Source organism: Pelodiscus sinensis, chromosome 14, assembly GCF_049634645.1.
Source record: "Pelodiscus sinensis isolate JC-2024 chromosome 14, ASM4963464v1, whole genome shotgun sequence".
NCBI classification, from domain to species: Eukaryota; Metazoa; Chordata; order Testudines; family Trionychidae; genus Pelodiscus; species Pelodiscus sinensis.
In genome coordinates, this window is record NC_134724.1 from 34,416,937 (window position 1) to 34,432,113 (window position 15,177).

Consider the following 15,177-nt stretch of genomic DNA (forward strand, 5'->3'; position numbering starts at 1 on the left):
CACAGAATGAGCTCAAACCAGCTACGGGAATAAAGGGAAACAAGAAGATGTTTTATAAATACATTAGAAGCAAGAGGAAGACCAAGGAAAGGGTAGGCCCACTGGTCAGTGAAGAGGGAGAAACAGTAACAGGAAACTTGGAAATGGCAGAGATGCTTAATGACTTCTTTGTTTCGGTCTTTACTGAGAAGTCTGAAGGAATGACTGACATAGTGAATGCTAGTGGGAAGGGGGTAATTTTAGAAGGTAAAATAAAAAAAGAACAAGTTATAAATCACCTAGAAAAGTTAGATGCCTGCAAGTCACCAGGGCCTGATGAAATGCATCGTAGAATACTCAAGGAGCTGATAGAGGAGGTATCTGAGCCTCTAGCTATCATCTTTGGAAAATCATGGGAGACAGGAGAGATTCCAGAGGACTGGAAAAGAGCAAATATAGTGCCCATCTATAAAAAGGGAAATAAGAACAATCCAGGAAACTACAGACCAGTTAGTTTAACTTCTGTGCCAGGGAAGATAATGGAGCAAGTAATTAAGGAAATCATCTGTAAACACTTGGAAAGTGGCAAGGTGATAGGGAACAGCCAGCATGGATTTGTAAAGAACAAATCATGTCACACCAATCTGATAGCTTTCTTTAATAGGATAACGAGTCTTGTGGATAAGGGAGAAGTGGTGGATGTGGTATACCTAGACTTTAGTAAGGCGTTTGATACGGTCTCACATGATACTCTTATCAATAAACTAGGCAATACAACTTAGATGGGGCTACTATAAGGTGGGTGCATAACTGGCTGGATAACCATACTCAGAGAGTAGTTATTAATGGTTCACAATCCTGCTGGAAAGGCATAACAAGTGGGGTTCCGCAGGGGTCTGTTTTGGGACCGGCTCTGTTCAATATCTTCATCGACGATTTAGATATTGGTATAGAAAGTACGCTTATTAAGTTTGCAGATGATACCAACCTGGGAGGGGTTGCGACTAATCTGGAGGATAGGGTCATAATTCAAAATGACCTGGACAAATTGGAGAAATGGTCTGAGATAAATAGGATGAAGTTTAATAAAGACAAATGAAAAGTACTCCACTTAGGAAGGAACAATCAGTTTCACACATACAGAATGGGAAGCAATGGTCTGGGAAGGAGAACAGCAGAAAGAGATCTAGGGGTTATAGTGGACCACAAGTTGAATATGAGTCAGCAGTGTGATGCTGTTGAAAAGAAAGCAAACGTGATTCTCGGATGCATTAACACCGTGGTCACCAACCAGTAGATCGCGATCTAACGGTAGATCTCAGGGGCTCTAAGAGTAGCTCTTGAGCCCTCTCTGAACTGCGCCCCTGCACAGTACATTTACATTAGATTGCCTCTTTTGAGGAGCAGCTACTCACCGAGCAACAACACAGGTGAGTAGCTGTGAGGAATGGTGGGAGCTGGGAGGTCGGGAGGGCTGAAACATCCCAGCAAGCTGACTGTGGCTTTCAGCTGAAAGAGGATACCCCGCGCTCCAGCTGATCGGCAGCTTCTTCTCTGCACCTGCCCACATGGAGCTTGGTGCACCCTGGCTGAGCGCCATGGCCAGCTGGCCGGGCAGCCACTTCTCTTCCCTCCGACCCGGCTGCCCGGCCAGCTGATGGGGCTTCCTGCTGTAATGCGTCAGCCCACCAACCTGCGAGGGTTCTGCCCTGGGCTGCTTCCTTTACCCCACCCCGGTGTCCTGCCGCGGGGAGGCTCACCTTCCCTTTCGTGGCCAGACTGCCAGTGGGCTCACCTCTGGCTGGCGGAATAGCGTGCCGCAATCCCCCCTGTCCCTCAACGGCCCTCCCGGCTCGGCCGTCTCTGCGGGGAGCTCCTCTTCCTGGGCTCTCCCCCTTCCTTCTCTTCTTCTCCCCTCTCCCAACTATGGCAGTGGCGTTTTAAAATGCCCCGCCGCCCTTGCACGTCACCTGTCAGAAGGGGGCGGGGCCGATGTCCTCCCGCCGATCCTCAGCGCACCGGACGTTCAGGGGAGGGCGGGACCTTTCCGCGCTACCCCGGCGCTCCCTGACTGCCGCCCACGCGTCAGCCGGCTCCGCTCTCCCCGGCACGGCCCCGGAGCATGCCGCGCACAGCCGGACTGCTCCCCCGTTGGCGACGAGCAGCGCCTGCTCAGTGGGAGGCATCGTGCGGGGAGGGGATGCCCCGTCACACCCAGACTTCAAGACACTGGCAGATACTGTTCAGTCATAGGTGTCACACTGAGACTTTGTTATTGGAAGAAAAAATATATAATTATCAATACTTGATTTTAGATTTACAAAATAGAGAACAAAATGTATAATTGTAAATGCTTCATTTGACATTTAAATAGCATGAATTAAAAACAGACCATTTATTTCATAACTATAAACGTGTGATTTTAATTTTATATATTGCATAATTTAAAAATAAACTGTTTAACAGAGTGTATAAGGGCTGGGAATAGCAAGTGATGGACAGGAGACTAGAGGGGGCGGGGCTTCAGGGAAGGGGTGGGGCGGTAGATCTTCGCCTGCTCTGAAACTTAAAAAGTGATCTTGGGTATAAAAAGGTTGGAGATCACTGACAGGTGTGTCGTGAGCGAGACACGAGAAGTCATTCTTCCGCTCTACTCTGCGCTGATTAGGCCTCAGTTGGAGTATTATGTCCAGTTCTGGGCACCGCATTGCAAGAAAGGTGGAAAAATTGGAGAGGGTCCAGAGAAGAGCAACGAAAATTATGAAAGGTCTAGAGAACATGACATATGAGGGAAGGCTGAAGGAATTGGGTTTGTTTAGTTTAGAAAAGAGAAGACTGAGGGGGGGCATGATAGTAGTTTTCAGGTATCTAAAAGGGTGTCACAAGGAGGAGGGAGAAAACTTGTTCATCTTGGCCTCTGAGGATAGAACAAGAAGCAATGGGCTTAACCTGTAGCAAGAGAGGTTTAGGTTGGACATTAGGAAAAAGTTCCTAACTGTCAGGGTGATCAGACACTGGAATAAATTGCCCAGAGAGGTTGTGGAATCTCCATCTCTGGAGATATTTAAGAGTAGGTTAGATAAATGTCTATCAGGGATGGTCTAGACAGTATTTGGTCCAGGGGACTGGACTCGATGACCTCTCGAGGTCCCTTCCAGTCCTAGTATTCTATGATTCTACTGTCCCCCTTCATTCACAGACCAAGGAAATCACACCATGGATGTGTGAATGAATTTGGTTATTAACATGCAGCTTGAATATGCTGCAGATTTCTTCAAAATACTGTTTATTTTTAGTGTGTGAAAAAGCTTCATAGACTCCTAGGGCTGGAAGAGACTTCAGGAGTCATCGAGTCCAGCCCCCTGCCCAAAGCAGAAAAACCCAAACTAAATCATCCCAGCCAGGGCTCTGTCAAGCTGAAACTTATCCTCTAGGGATAGAGATTCCACCCCCTCCCTAGGAAACCCATTCCAGTGCTTCATCACCCTCCTAGGGAATTACTTTTTCCTAATGTTCAACCTAGACCTCCTGCAACTTGAGCCCATTGCTCCTGGTTCTGCCATCCGTCACCACAGAGAACAGTCTCTCTCCATCCTCTTTGGAACCCCCCTTCAGGAAGTCGAAGGCTGCTATCAGATCCCCCCTCACTCTTCTCTTCTGCTGACTAAACAAGCCCAAATCCTTCAGCCTCAACTCGGAGGTCATATGCTCCAGCCCCCTAATCATTTTGGTTGCCCTCCACTGGACCCTCTTCAATGCATCCACACCCTTTCTATAGTGGGGGCCCCAAAATTAGATGCAATACTCCAGACGTGGCCTCACCAATACTGAATAAAGAGAAATAATCACTTCTCTGGATCTGCTGATAATGCTCCTCCTAATGCACCCTAATATGTCATTAGCCTTGTTGGCTACAAGGGCACACTGTTGACTCATATCCAAGTTGTCATCCACTGTAATCCCCAGGTCCTTTTCTGCAGAACAGCTACTTAGCCAGTCGGGCCCCAGCCTGTACCAATGCTTGGGATTCTTCCATCCCAAGTGCAGGACTCTACACTTGTCCTTGTTCAACCTCATCAGAATTCTTTTGGCCCAATCCTCCAATTGGTCTAGGTCACTCTGGACCCCTATCCCTACCTTTCAGCGTGTCTACCTCTCTCCTTAGCTTAGCGTCATCCGCAAACTTGCTGAGGGTGCAATCCATCCCCTCATCCAGGTCATTAATAAAGATGTTGAACAAAACTGGCCCTAGAACTAATCCTTGCGGTGCTCCACTTGAAAAGGACCGCTGGCCAGACATCAAGCTGTTGATCACTACCCGCTGGGCCTGACAGTCTAGTCAGCTTTCTGTCCACCTTGCAGTCCATTTATCCAAGCCATACTCCCTTAACTTGCTAGCAAGAATATTATGGGAGACCATATCAAAACTTTGCTAAAGTCAAGAAAGATCACATCCACTGACTTTCCCCTACCCACAGAGCCAGTTACCTCATCATAGAAGCTAATCAGATTGGTCAGGCATGACTTGCCCTTGGTGAAGCCATGCTGACTATTCCTGATCACATTCCCCTCTTTCAAGTGCTTCAAAATAGATTCCTTGAGAATCCCCTCCCTCCATGATTTTTCCAGGGACTGAAGTAAGGCTGACTGGTCTGTAGTTTCCTGGATTATCCTTTCTCCCTTTTTTAAAGATGGGCAGTACATTTGCCTTGTTCCAATCATCCGGGACCTCCTCCGATCTCCATGAGTTTTCAAAGATAATGGCCAAAGGCTCTGCAATTACATTTGCCAACTCCCTCCGTACCCTTGGATGCATTAAATCCGGACCCACGGATTTGTGTATGTCTCACTTTTCTAAATAGTTCTTAACCTGTTCTTTCTCCACCGAGGGCTGCCCACCTCCTTCCCGTATTGCATTGCCTAGTGCAGTAGTCTGGGAGCAGACCTTGTCTGTGAAGCTTCAGGCGGTAGCTGAGAGAGAGGTAAATAAAGCATTGAGTATTTCAGCTTTTTCCACATCATCTGTCACTAGGTTACCTCCCTCATCCAGTAAGGGTCTGACACCCTCTCTGATCACCCTCTTATTGCTAACATGCCTGTAGAAACTTTTCTTGTTACCCTTCACGTCCCTTGCTAGCGCTAACTGCAATTCCAATTGCTTTCGCCTTCCTGATAACTCCCCTGCATTCTTGAGCAATATGTTTATATTCCTCCCTAGTCATCTTGTCCAAGTTTCCATTTTTTATAAGCTTCCTTTTTGTGTTTAAGCTCGCCAAGCATTTCCCTGGTAAGCCAATCTGGTCTCCTACCTTATTTGCTTTTCTTATTGAGCATCCGGATGGTTTCTTCCTGTGCCTTTAATAAGCCAGTTCTCCTGGACTCCTTTCCCCTTCATGTTAGCATCCCAGGGGATCCTGCCCATCAGTTCTCTGAGGGAGTCAAATTCTGCTCTTCTAAAATCCAGGGTGTATATTTTGTTGTTCTCCTTTCTTCCTTTGGTCAGGATCCTGAAATAGACCATCTCATGATCACTGCTGCCCAGATTGCAACCCACATCTACTTCCCCTACTAGTTCCTCCCTGTTTGTGAGCAGCAGGTCAAGCTGCGCATGGCCCCTGGTCAGTTTCTTCAGCACTTGTACCAGGAAGTTATCCCCAGCATTCTCCCAAAACTTCCTGGATTGTCTGTGTCTTGCTGTATTGGTCTCCCAACAGATGTCAGGGTGATTAAAGTCCCCCAGGAGAACCAGGGCCTGTGATCTGGAAGCTTCTCTCAGTTGTCTGAAGAAAGCCTTGTCTACCTCATCCACCTGATCCGGTGGAATATAGCAGACACCTACCACAACATCACCCCTGTTGCTTCTGTCTCTAAACTTAACCCATAGACTCTCAGGCTTTTCTTCCTCTATCTACTGGAGCTCTGAGCAATCATACTGCTCTCTTACATACAGTGCAACCCCTCCTCCTTTTCTCCCCCGCCTGTTCTTCCTGAACAGTTTATACCCTTCCATGGCGGTGCTCCAGTCATGTGAGTCATCCCACCAAGTCTCCATTATTCCAGTCAAATCACAGTTCTTTGACTGGGCCAGGGCTTCTAATTCTTTCTGTCTGTTTCCTATTCATGTAGATACCCTTAGATACACCTTAGATAACCAGTTGATTGCCCTACCTTCTCCATTTGAATCAGGGGTCCTCCTTTGTTGCTCCTTCCTCCGTGTTTCTTCCCCATATCCCACTTCCCCACAGGTTTGAACTCTTTATTATGTTATATTGACAGTTATGCTCAGTGAGGGATGGAGATGGTATGTTAGGGAGTAAGTGTTGTAAGACCTAAACCAGTGACAGGTTCATCTTGTAAAATGACAAATATTGCTGTAGCGCTCTGCAAATCTCAGATTTTGAAGTCAAAATTAAACTGCTTGGAGGAAATTGATGCAGGATTCCCCTTGGAAGCCTGGGCCCCTAATCAGGGCACTTTTCAGATGCAATAAAGCACTAATTTAATTAATCCTCCAGGAATCCAAATCTAAGCCTAAGCATCCTTGGCCTCTTGCTTCAGGGAAAGCTGCCGCTCTGGTTTCTGTCTGTATACTTCCTTCACAGAGCTTTCCAAGGCTGTCCAGCAAAGAGGGGAGTCAAATACAGTAGGAAGAAAGGGGCTTTTTCCTCTACTAGCAGGGGGAAACTGAAGCTTTCATTCTATATTGTAAAGGATCTCTTGCAGATACAGCTGCATGATTCTGCTTTAAAATATTAGCAGACTCCAGGAATAAATCTGAGCAGAAAATGAAAGGGGTGGGAGAGAAATTGTTAAGCAAAAGTGGCTGGCTGCAAAGCATTCTGGTTCCATAGCTCAGAGTTTTAGGGGCGATGCTGATCCTGGGGCGCACACCACCCTCCTGCAGCTCCTTGTATGCACAAGTGACATGTAAATCTCTGCCAGGAGCCTGCTGAGGCAGTACAAGCATATAGGTGGGGGCATAGGGATAGCTTGTAAGGACTCACTGCTAACCCCCAATAGAACAAAGTAGCTCAAACGTGGCCGGTGGTTTCTAGAGGTGTGGTCACCTTTAGTGTGGAGATATGGCCTATGCTCACAGCCCACCTCAAAGCCCCATAAGCCAGCTGGATTTTCAGCCTCCATGGAAAAGATAGAGATAGCTGCACTCTGCTCCATTTTCTTGCAAGTTAAATACAAACTCTCCAGTTGCAGGCAAGTTGCCAGGGCAGCCCTTGTCAGCAGAACAAAATGTTCCCCTCCTCCCCCCGCCACTGAGACTGGTTGGGATCCAGCTTTCTGAACCAGCAGGCCCTGCTGCAGTAACCAAACATGCTCCCAGAGGCAGTGTGCAGCACCTGTGGCCTGAAGAGCTCTGGATCAAAGCCCTGGGAGCATTTTTTAAAAACCCTGGAGCACCAGGTTGCTCCACTCCCCACTAGCAGCAGCTGCTGTTCAGCTGTGTCAGTGGAACCGCCCACCCAGACTTTGAAATGCCACTGGTAGAGGTGGAAGTAGAACTAGTTCATGGATACGGGGGAGTGGTGGTGAGCACCCATCCTTTCCCTGGAAATGGCACCTGAAACTTGTCTGGCTGACGTGGTGAAATGGTACGGAAAAAATTGCAGTTGCTGAGCTAGTTCACTACTGATCTGGTTCCGCTCCAAGGGAATCCATCATCTCGCTCTCGTTCTAGAGATGAATATTGTTTGTGCATAGCCGTGCGGCAGCACAGTGTAAGTGAACCAGCCAGGTGGATCTTTGCTTCTCTCCATCAAATAGAAATCAAATAGGTAAATTTTTCTTTTTATTTCATATATAACAACAGTGACCACTTCCCATCAGAACATGCTCCAGTGAGGGGGATGGTTTGAACTCTGACCACAGCTTTTATGGATCCTGGTCTGTCAGGGAATTGGCCAGGTGCATCTCTAGTGCCGGAGAGATCAGTGTAGTATACAGTATGAATTAAGGGCTACCGGTAGGCAAGGCACTGTACACTTAGAAGACAAGGCCCCTGCTCTGTGAAGTTGAACACCCAAGGCAGGTGTTATTTACTGGTACAGTCAGAGCTCACAGGAGCCTTAGTCATGGATTAGACTCCATTGTGCTAGGTGCTGTACAAACAGAACAAAAAGATGGTCCCTGCCTCCAAAGAGTTTACAAAGTAAGTAAAGATAATGGACCATGGGTGATAGAAAAGGGGAAGAGATAAATGTAAACAATGGGAAAGAACTAAAGCTAAGCTCTTATAAGCACAATACTTTTTAAGGATAAGATAGTTTATCTATTAGTATTGTCTCCATAATGACCAGACACCAGAGTGGGAGTTGATAGCAGTTGAATATAGTGGAAGCTCTCTGGGGCGGGGTGATCTCGCAGGGATGTGACACAGATCTCAGACTCTGGGCCATGTCAAATCTTGAACTGCTGTCATCTGCCCTAATCCTATCTCTATGGGAATGTATTGGAGTGCACAGCAAGGCATTCGAAAAAAGAAGACAGTACGTTTTGGAGGAGAATTTGGACATGAGGAAAACAGAAAGGGAGTTTTACTTTTAAAACTTTAGTTAAATCTAGATCGGATTACAGGAAACAGCCACAAAGCAGGGATCTGAAGTTGAGATCAAATGAGCCAGCTCTTTGGGCCCTGCATGAATTTTTCCTGATCAGCAGTTCTTTAGTTTCTCACGACATGACCTTCCATTCTCTCCTCCTCAAAAGGCACTTTTACACATCTGTTCAGCTCCTGGGGTGGCAGGAAAGGTGGGTGCTCTAGTGTAGATAAGGTTCCAGCAGCTGCTACCATTTTAACCACCCTGTCACATAGACTTGCTCTGGCTTAGTCAAAAAGGTACTTAAAATACCAGTGGCTACTGGACTGTTGTTTAACCCGCATAAGAACGGCCATACAGGGTCAGACCAAAGGTCCTTGTAGCCCAGTATCCTGTCTGTCGGCAGTGGCTAATGCTGAGACAGAGTTGCACAGGAGTAACAAGAGTGGGAATATCTTTATTAAAAAAGACTTGGGCAGAGAAGGGCAAGGAGACCTGTCAGCCCTACGCCAGTCGCCTCTGCTCCCCGGGGTTACTTGAAGAAAGCGTCTGTAATGGTAAGAGGTGCCAAATGTACCCCCCAGGCACACTTGTCTTTTGTTCTCTTCACTATAAATTCTTATCGTGCGCTCATCACTGAAGCATCCTGTTACAGTCCCCTCCTGCCCATCTTTGCTTGTTATCAGGGTCCCAGTCCTGCCACTGGATCCCCTCAGGAAGATCTTGCTGCCATTGACCTGCAAGGGCCCTGACTGTGTTCGTGGCCTTAGAATGCATGGGCTAGCTCTTGCAAACAGCTGTGCCCACAGTGCGCCAGGCACGTGACAACACATACAAGAACAAAGGTGGGGGGCAACCATGCTAGGTTTTTATCTAGCCATAATGTTCTGGGTAGACTTGGAGGTGTGGAAAGGATTCACGCCTCCACTGAATTACGGGAATTCGGGATCTAAGGGCCTGTTTGCAGGTACAGAACAGCAGGATGACTCTAATATTCTCTTAAACCGGGATGACTCAATATTTTCTGTTGGATGTGGCTGTCCCTCCCTTGTCTAGATTCCTCTTTCTTTCCCTTGTTTGCTGCCCTGCCTCTGTCTCCCTTGCCCTGGATAGTTTCCTGTTTCTCTCTCCTTCCTTTGGACGAATGCCTCTTTCAGCCTCCCCCCCCCCCCCCCCCCCTCGGCTTATGCAGAACTCTCTCCCTCCCTGGGTGAGAGCCCTCTCCCTGGCTGTCCTCTGCTGTTGTGAATGAGATTCAGTTTCTGAATGGAGTTGCTGGGGGCTCTGGCTGGCTCAGCAGGGGAAGCAGCATTGGCCATGAGAGGAGGGGGGGCGGGGTGTCTTTCCTTCCTTCCTCTCCGCTGCTTTTGAGGAATAAGGGCTGCGAGGCAGACAGGCGAGAGATGGAGGCTGCAGGAAGGAGTTTCATTCTCTAAAAGGAAAATACAGCTGAAGCCAGGGATTTGATGGTCTCAGGCGAACTCTGTGCAGGAAGCAAGGGCAGGGGGATCTTGCAAAGGCAGAGAAGAAAAACGGAGGCGGCTGAAGCCATAGCCGGGAGAGATTGCGAGCCGATCTGGGGGGGATGAAACTTCCAGGACAGCGGGGTGTTTCCCCCCCTTCTTGGGCGTGCGATTTTCTGTAGCCTGCAGAAAGCCGCGAGGGGGACCGGAGGGAGCCCGGAGTTTGCGAAGGAGCCAGAAGAATCGGGGCCGGTTCAGAGGGGACAAAACTGAACTTCCAAGTCACACCCGGCCTGCGGGGGCAGGGATCGCTCGGCCGCCTTGCCCCCTCCAAGCGTGTCGCTCGGCTGCGAGGGCGGCTAATGGGCGCTCGCCGGGCGCTCGGAAGCCGCGTCCCCAGTTGAGCGGGGCGTGTGCGGGGCCCCGGGCGGCGCGGGAGGCCGCTGCCCCGGCGGGGTGTGGGCAGGAGGAGCGGGGCAGGGGCCGGCTTGCGGGGCTGACTCAGGCTGGTCGATGGTTGGAAGCCCCGGTTTAAAAACTCCGCAGAAGCGAAGCAGCCGCCTCCGGAGCAGTGTGCAGGCGGGAGGAGCTGCGGCAGCAGGATGGCCGCAGAGCTGAGCCCGGAGGAGGAGCAGGTAACGCCGGGCCCCCCTCCCCCGGGCGCCCCACCGAGGGGCTGGCCGGTCTGAACTGGGGCCCAGGCAGGAAGGGGGGCGCCTCACACTGCCACCCACCCCCGGTGCTTCCTCCGGGGGCTCAGTGCAGAGGGGGCTTTGGGAGGAAGGGCTGGATCGGGGCCCCCTGCCCCCCATTTTCGTGATCTTCCCCCTTATTCTGCCCCCCGCCTTGAACTGGGGGCGCTCCCGGCCCCTCCGATTGGGAAGGGCCATTGGGGGACCCCCTAGAGCCTGGCCTCTTCTCCTTTCCGGGGGGGCCGCCGCGGCGCTGGGCCATTATCCCGGAGAAATGGGGGGTCACCTCGATGCGGAGCGGGCAGGAGATGGGCTGGGGGCGCTGCGGCCTAGTCTCCGGCTGGGCCCCATAGGGACCCCCCCCGCGCGCCCGCCCCATCGGGCTCCCCGCAGGGGGCGCAGCCCCGCCCCGAACGAACAGCTGGGGGGAATCACCTCCCTTGTTCCGGTGTCAGCCGCCGCCCCGGGGCCTGAGGCAGAAACAGGCGGGACGCCCCGCGGAGCACGGAGCGTGCAAGGGACATGGGGGGCTAGCCCCCCTTCCTCCCCGGCAGGAGCTGCCATAGGAGGTTTCAACCCCCAACCACATGTGGGGGCCTCAGTCTCGAGCCCGGCGGGGGGGCAGGCCTGGGGTGTTCCTGAGGTCTCACATCTGCGCCCCTTTGCCCCCCCCCCCCAGTCATCGCGGCCCTTTTTATTTTTCCGAGTGGGGCGGTGACGTGACACTGAAGATTGTGCAGTGAAGTCCCCCGTGTTCCTTCCCGAAATGATCTAGGGAGCGAGGCGGGCGGGCGAAAACAGTCCCCCCCGCCCCCCAGTCTGCGTGACCCTAGCTGCTCCTGGGCCTGCTGCTCATCAGCAGGCTCTGCCTCCTGTCCCCATCAGCTCCCGAGAGATCTCGGAGAGCAGCTTGTGCTCAGGGGACCGCTGGTATCTCTTCCTGGACCTGCTTCCGTGTGTGACCTTGGGAGGGAGTGGCTTTGCCTTTGGGCCTCAGTTTCCCCATCCAGGAAATGGGGCTGTCCACCTTGCCGTGAGTGCTGTGCACCTTACTGGACACTCCTGACATGTGCCCTGCTATCCCCCCACAAAATGTGCAGTGGAAGTAGGAGGAGATAACCGGGATTATCCCCTCCCCCATTTTAAACTGCAGCCACCCTCTTTTCCTGTTTTGCCCTCTTCATTTCGCTCTCGCCAAGGCTGGATTTTAAGATTTGTTGCTTCCCACGCCCCATTCCTCCCTGTGACGTTCACATCTTCTTGTCACTGGGTTGCGTCACTGCAGGAGGATGTTGCATACTTATAAATATAGGGACTGCTGTGAATTTTATCAGGGGTTGGGGGAGTGTTAACCTCATCCTGGTTATGGAGCGGAAAGCTGGTGTGTATGGCTCAGGCTGCTGATTCAAGCCAGCCCTGATTTTCCCATGCCCCTGTGCTCTTTAAAGATGAGAACTCTTTTATAGTCTGTAGCATTAACTCTTCTGTGCCCGCAGCTGCTTCCTGCAGGGCCTGGCTCTCTCCCCTTCCCTTCTCTCCTGTCCTTGTCCCCACTCGTCTCTGCTACCCTCATGGACTCACAGCAACGCCTCCCTTTCTGCCCAGGCTTAGACTGGTGTCCTCTGAGCAGTCCAGAGTAGTCCTCGGTCTGGCCAAGAAAAGTATCTGCTGATTTTGGGGAAGGCAACTGCAGCGTCTGTTATAGACAGGCTGATTCTGCTTGATTTGGAGCTGTAAAACATCCATGGCTCCACCAGGTTCTGGTTTCAGTGCAAATAAAGCGAGGTGAGCTCCGGACAAGCAGACTCCTGTGCTGAGTCCCACTGAAGTCAAGTCCCTGGGTCTGCATAGGCATTCATTGCAGAACCACTGGTCATTACAATATCAAGTCACCCTTAACAGCTGGCTTCTGTGTGAGATCAGGGTAAAACGTGACTGCTAGGTTTTAAACAGTCAGAAAAGGGGGCCTGGATTTTTTTTTTTTAAGAAAGATATTCTTTGCTTTATATTTTCAACGTGTCTTTAATAAATCAATCCTCCAAACACCCCTGTGAAGTGTGAATTATGATCACCATTTTACAGCTAGGGAAACTGAGGCACCGTGCTTGTGAGTGACTTAGCTCAAGGCCGCAGGGATCAGTATAAGAGCTGGGACTGGAACTCAGAGTTCCTAACTCCTAGGCATGTTTGCTCACCACACCTTTCTCCTTATTGGTCTCTGGAGAGACTGTAGTAATGAAATCGAAGGTGAGGTTAATCAGAGCCCATGTTTCAGGATAAGTAAGGTTCTTGCTGCAGGGGTCAGGTAAGACTTAGTTCTCCTTGTCACATTATTGCACAATTGTCCAAAGTATTACAGTTTTTTCTCGTCTTCTGAATCCTTAATTAGTGCTGCCTGTCTCAGATCAGTGCTCCAATCGGGTATGACAAATCTATAATACAGGCCAGGAAACTTCCCCAAAATAATTCCTAGAAGAGCGTTTTGGGAAAAAATCCAATTGTAATTTAAAACTGATCAGTGATGGAAAATCCACCCTGCTCCTTGCAAAAGTGTTCCAGTGATTAATTACCCTCACATCTTACTCCTCCACTATGTCCGAGTTCCTGGCTGGTTCGTGACCTGTCTAAACTTTTTATTCTTATCAATGATCAGAAACTGCTCTACAAATCAAGATGATTCTTGTGATGTTATCGATAAACTGCAATAGCTAGAATGCCTGTGTAAATCAGGGCTCCACATTAAACAAAAGGAAAAAAAATATGTACCTCTTTAAAAACTAACAAGATAGTTTATTATGAGCTTTCGTGGGGCAGACCCACTTCTTCAGTGGGTCCACTTCTTTTGTGGTTTGCCCCACAAAAGCTCATCACCTAATAAACTATCTTGTTAGTCTTTAAAGTGCTACATAATTTTTTCTCTTTCGTTTTACCAAGCTCAGACTAACACGGCTACCTCGCCATTACTTATTAAACTTGATGTCAATTTCTTTTTGTTACCTTCAAACTATTGTTGCGGAGAAAGCCTGGCTTGACTGAGATTCACAGGTAAACTCTGTTACCTCAGTCTCTCAGGGGAGACTTACAAAACCCTTGGTTACTACTGTTGCACTAGGAAGCAGAAATCTATTCAGCACTCAAGACTCAAAAATCCAAGGAGAGGCCTGTAGGGGAAAAGAACTAATGGTTCTTCTGAACTAGAAAAAAATAATTCTATCCATTTTGACCTTGATAGTGTGTCTACAGATTTTTATGCTACAAATGGCAGTCTGCTTGTTTATTTTTAAGAGTGGGGTTACATAACAGTCAGGGATGATCTAGATAATACGTAGTCCTGCTGTGTGTGTGTGTGGGGGGGGCATTGGACTAGATCAGTGTTTCTCAACCAGTGGTACAAGTACCCTCAAGGGCTTAATAAGCCATCTAGTTTTAAATGCAAAATGTCTTCTGATAAATGTATATTTTCTCTTGTAAGTCCAGTATAATGGAGATAATTGATTTTGTGCATTTTGAGTTGAGTTCAAATTTCCATCCAAATGAAGCTTGACAGAAATCACAAGTAAAAAAAAAAAAAAAAATCTAGTAAATAAAAAATGCATCAGTCACCATTTTCTAATAAAAATGTAAAAAATAAGACTCTGATTACATCTCAAACTATTGCATTGATTAAAAATGCATAGACATTTTGTATTTTTTTGGTTATCAAAAAGAAGTGCTAACTGTAGTATAAAGACTGTAATTAGTTGGAAATAGACATGTTTTAAAGGTTACCTAGCAATGAGAATGAATCATTCTTTAGGGAAACTAATAAGTGCCAATGCAAAACAAGATTCAAATCAGTTTTAATTCAAGGATTTCTCAGCTTGCTGATTTTTAAAATGGGCTATTTAAATCGGTCCACTCTGATCTGGATAGAATGTTGAGGCCTACTCCTGTATGAATAGCATGTCTCTAATGATGAGACTTTAAACAAATCCCATCTGTTTCTGTTTGATTATCTTGAGCTTCAAGCAGTGACGTGAACTATTACACTTTAAAGGCAGAATAATAATAGAAGACTCTTTCTGTAGGATAGAGATGGTTTGCTAGAGGTAAGTGACAGAGAATGATAATCAAAGAACAATATCTCTCCAGGTTACATGATGCCAACAATTTATTTAAAATTATTTTTTATTATTACTGTAACCCAAGCACTAGTTTAGATCAATTGTTAGGGCATCTGAGGTTATTAATACTTGGGAGTGAATGCCTGAATTATTTATATTGCAAAACAAACTTTAACCTCCCTGAACATTCAGTAATGGATTTGAAAGTAGCCATCCTTGCACAAAAGAATTTCAAAAACTGGTTACAAAGGGAGACAGCTGAATTGGAATTCATTTTCAAATTCAACTCTATCAACTTAGGACTGAATAAGGATTTCAACTGGTTAATGCATTACAAAGGCAATTTCCTCTCTGAATATTCACATCTCCACACCAAATGCTATGAGTG

The 15,177-nt window shown here is 48.3% G+C and overlaps 1 protein-coding gene across 1 annotated transcript in view; it reads left to right on the forward strand.

Moving 5' to 3' along the window:
- Window positions 1-9,775: 9,775 nt before the first annotated feature.
- The window catches only part of PTPN9 (protein tyrosine phosphatase non-receptor type 9), a 61,241-nt gene continuing 55,839 nt past the window's right edge, over window positions 9,776-15,177 (forward strand). Inside the window, exon 1 of the mRNA XM_075897389.1 lies at window positions 9,776-10,629. Within this exon, the coding sequence (XP_075753504.1) occupies window positions 10,597-10,629 (33 nt within the window). The 5' untranslated portion in view covers window positions 9,776-10,596. The remainder of the gene's footprint in view (window positions 10,630-15,177) is intronic.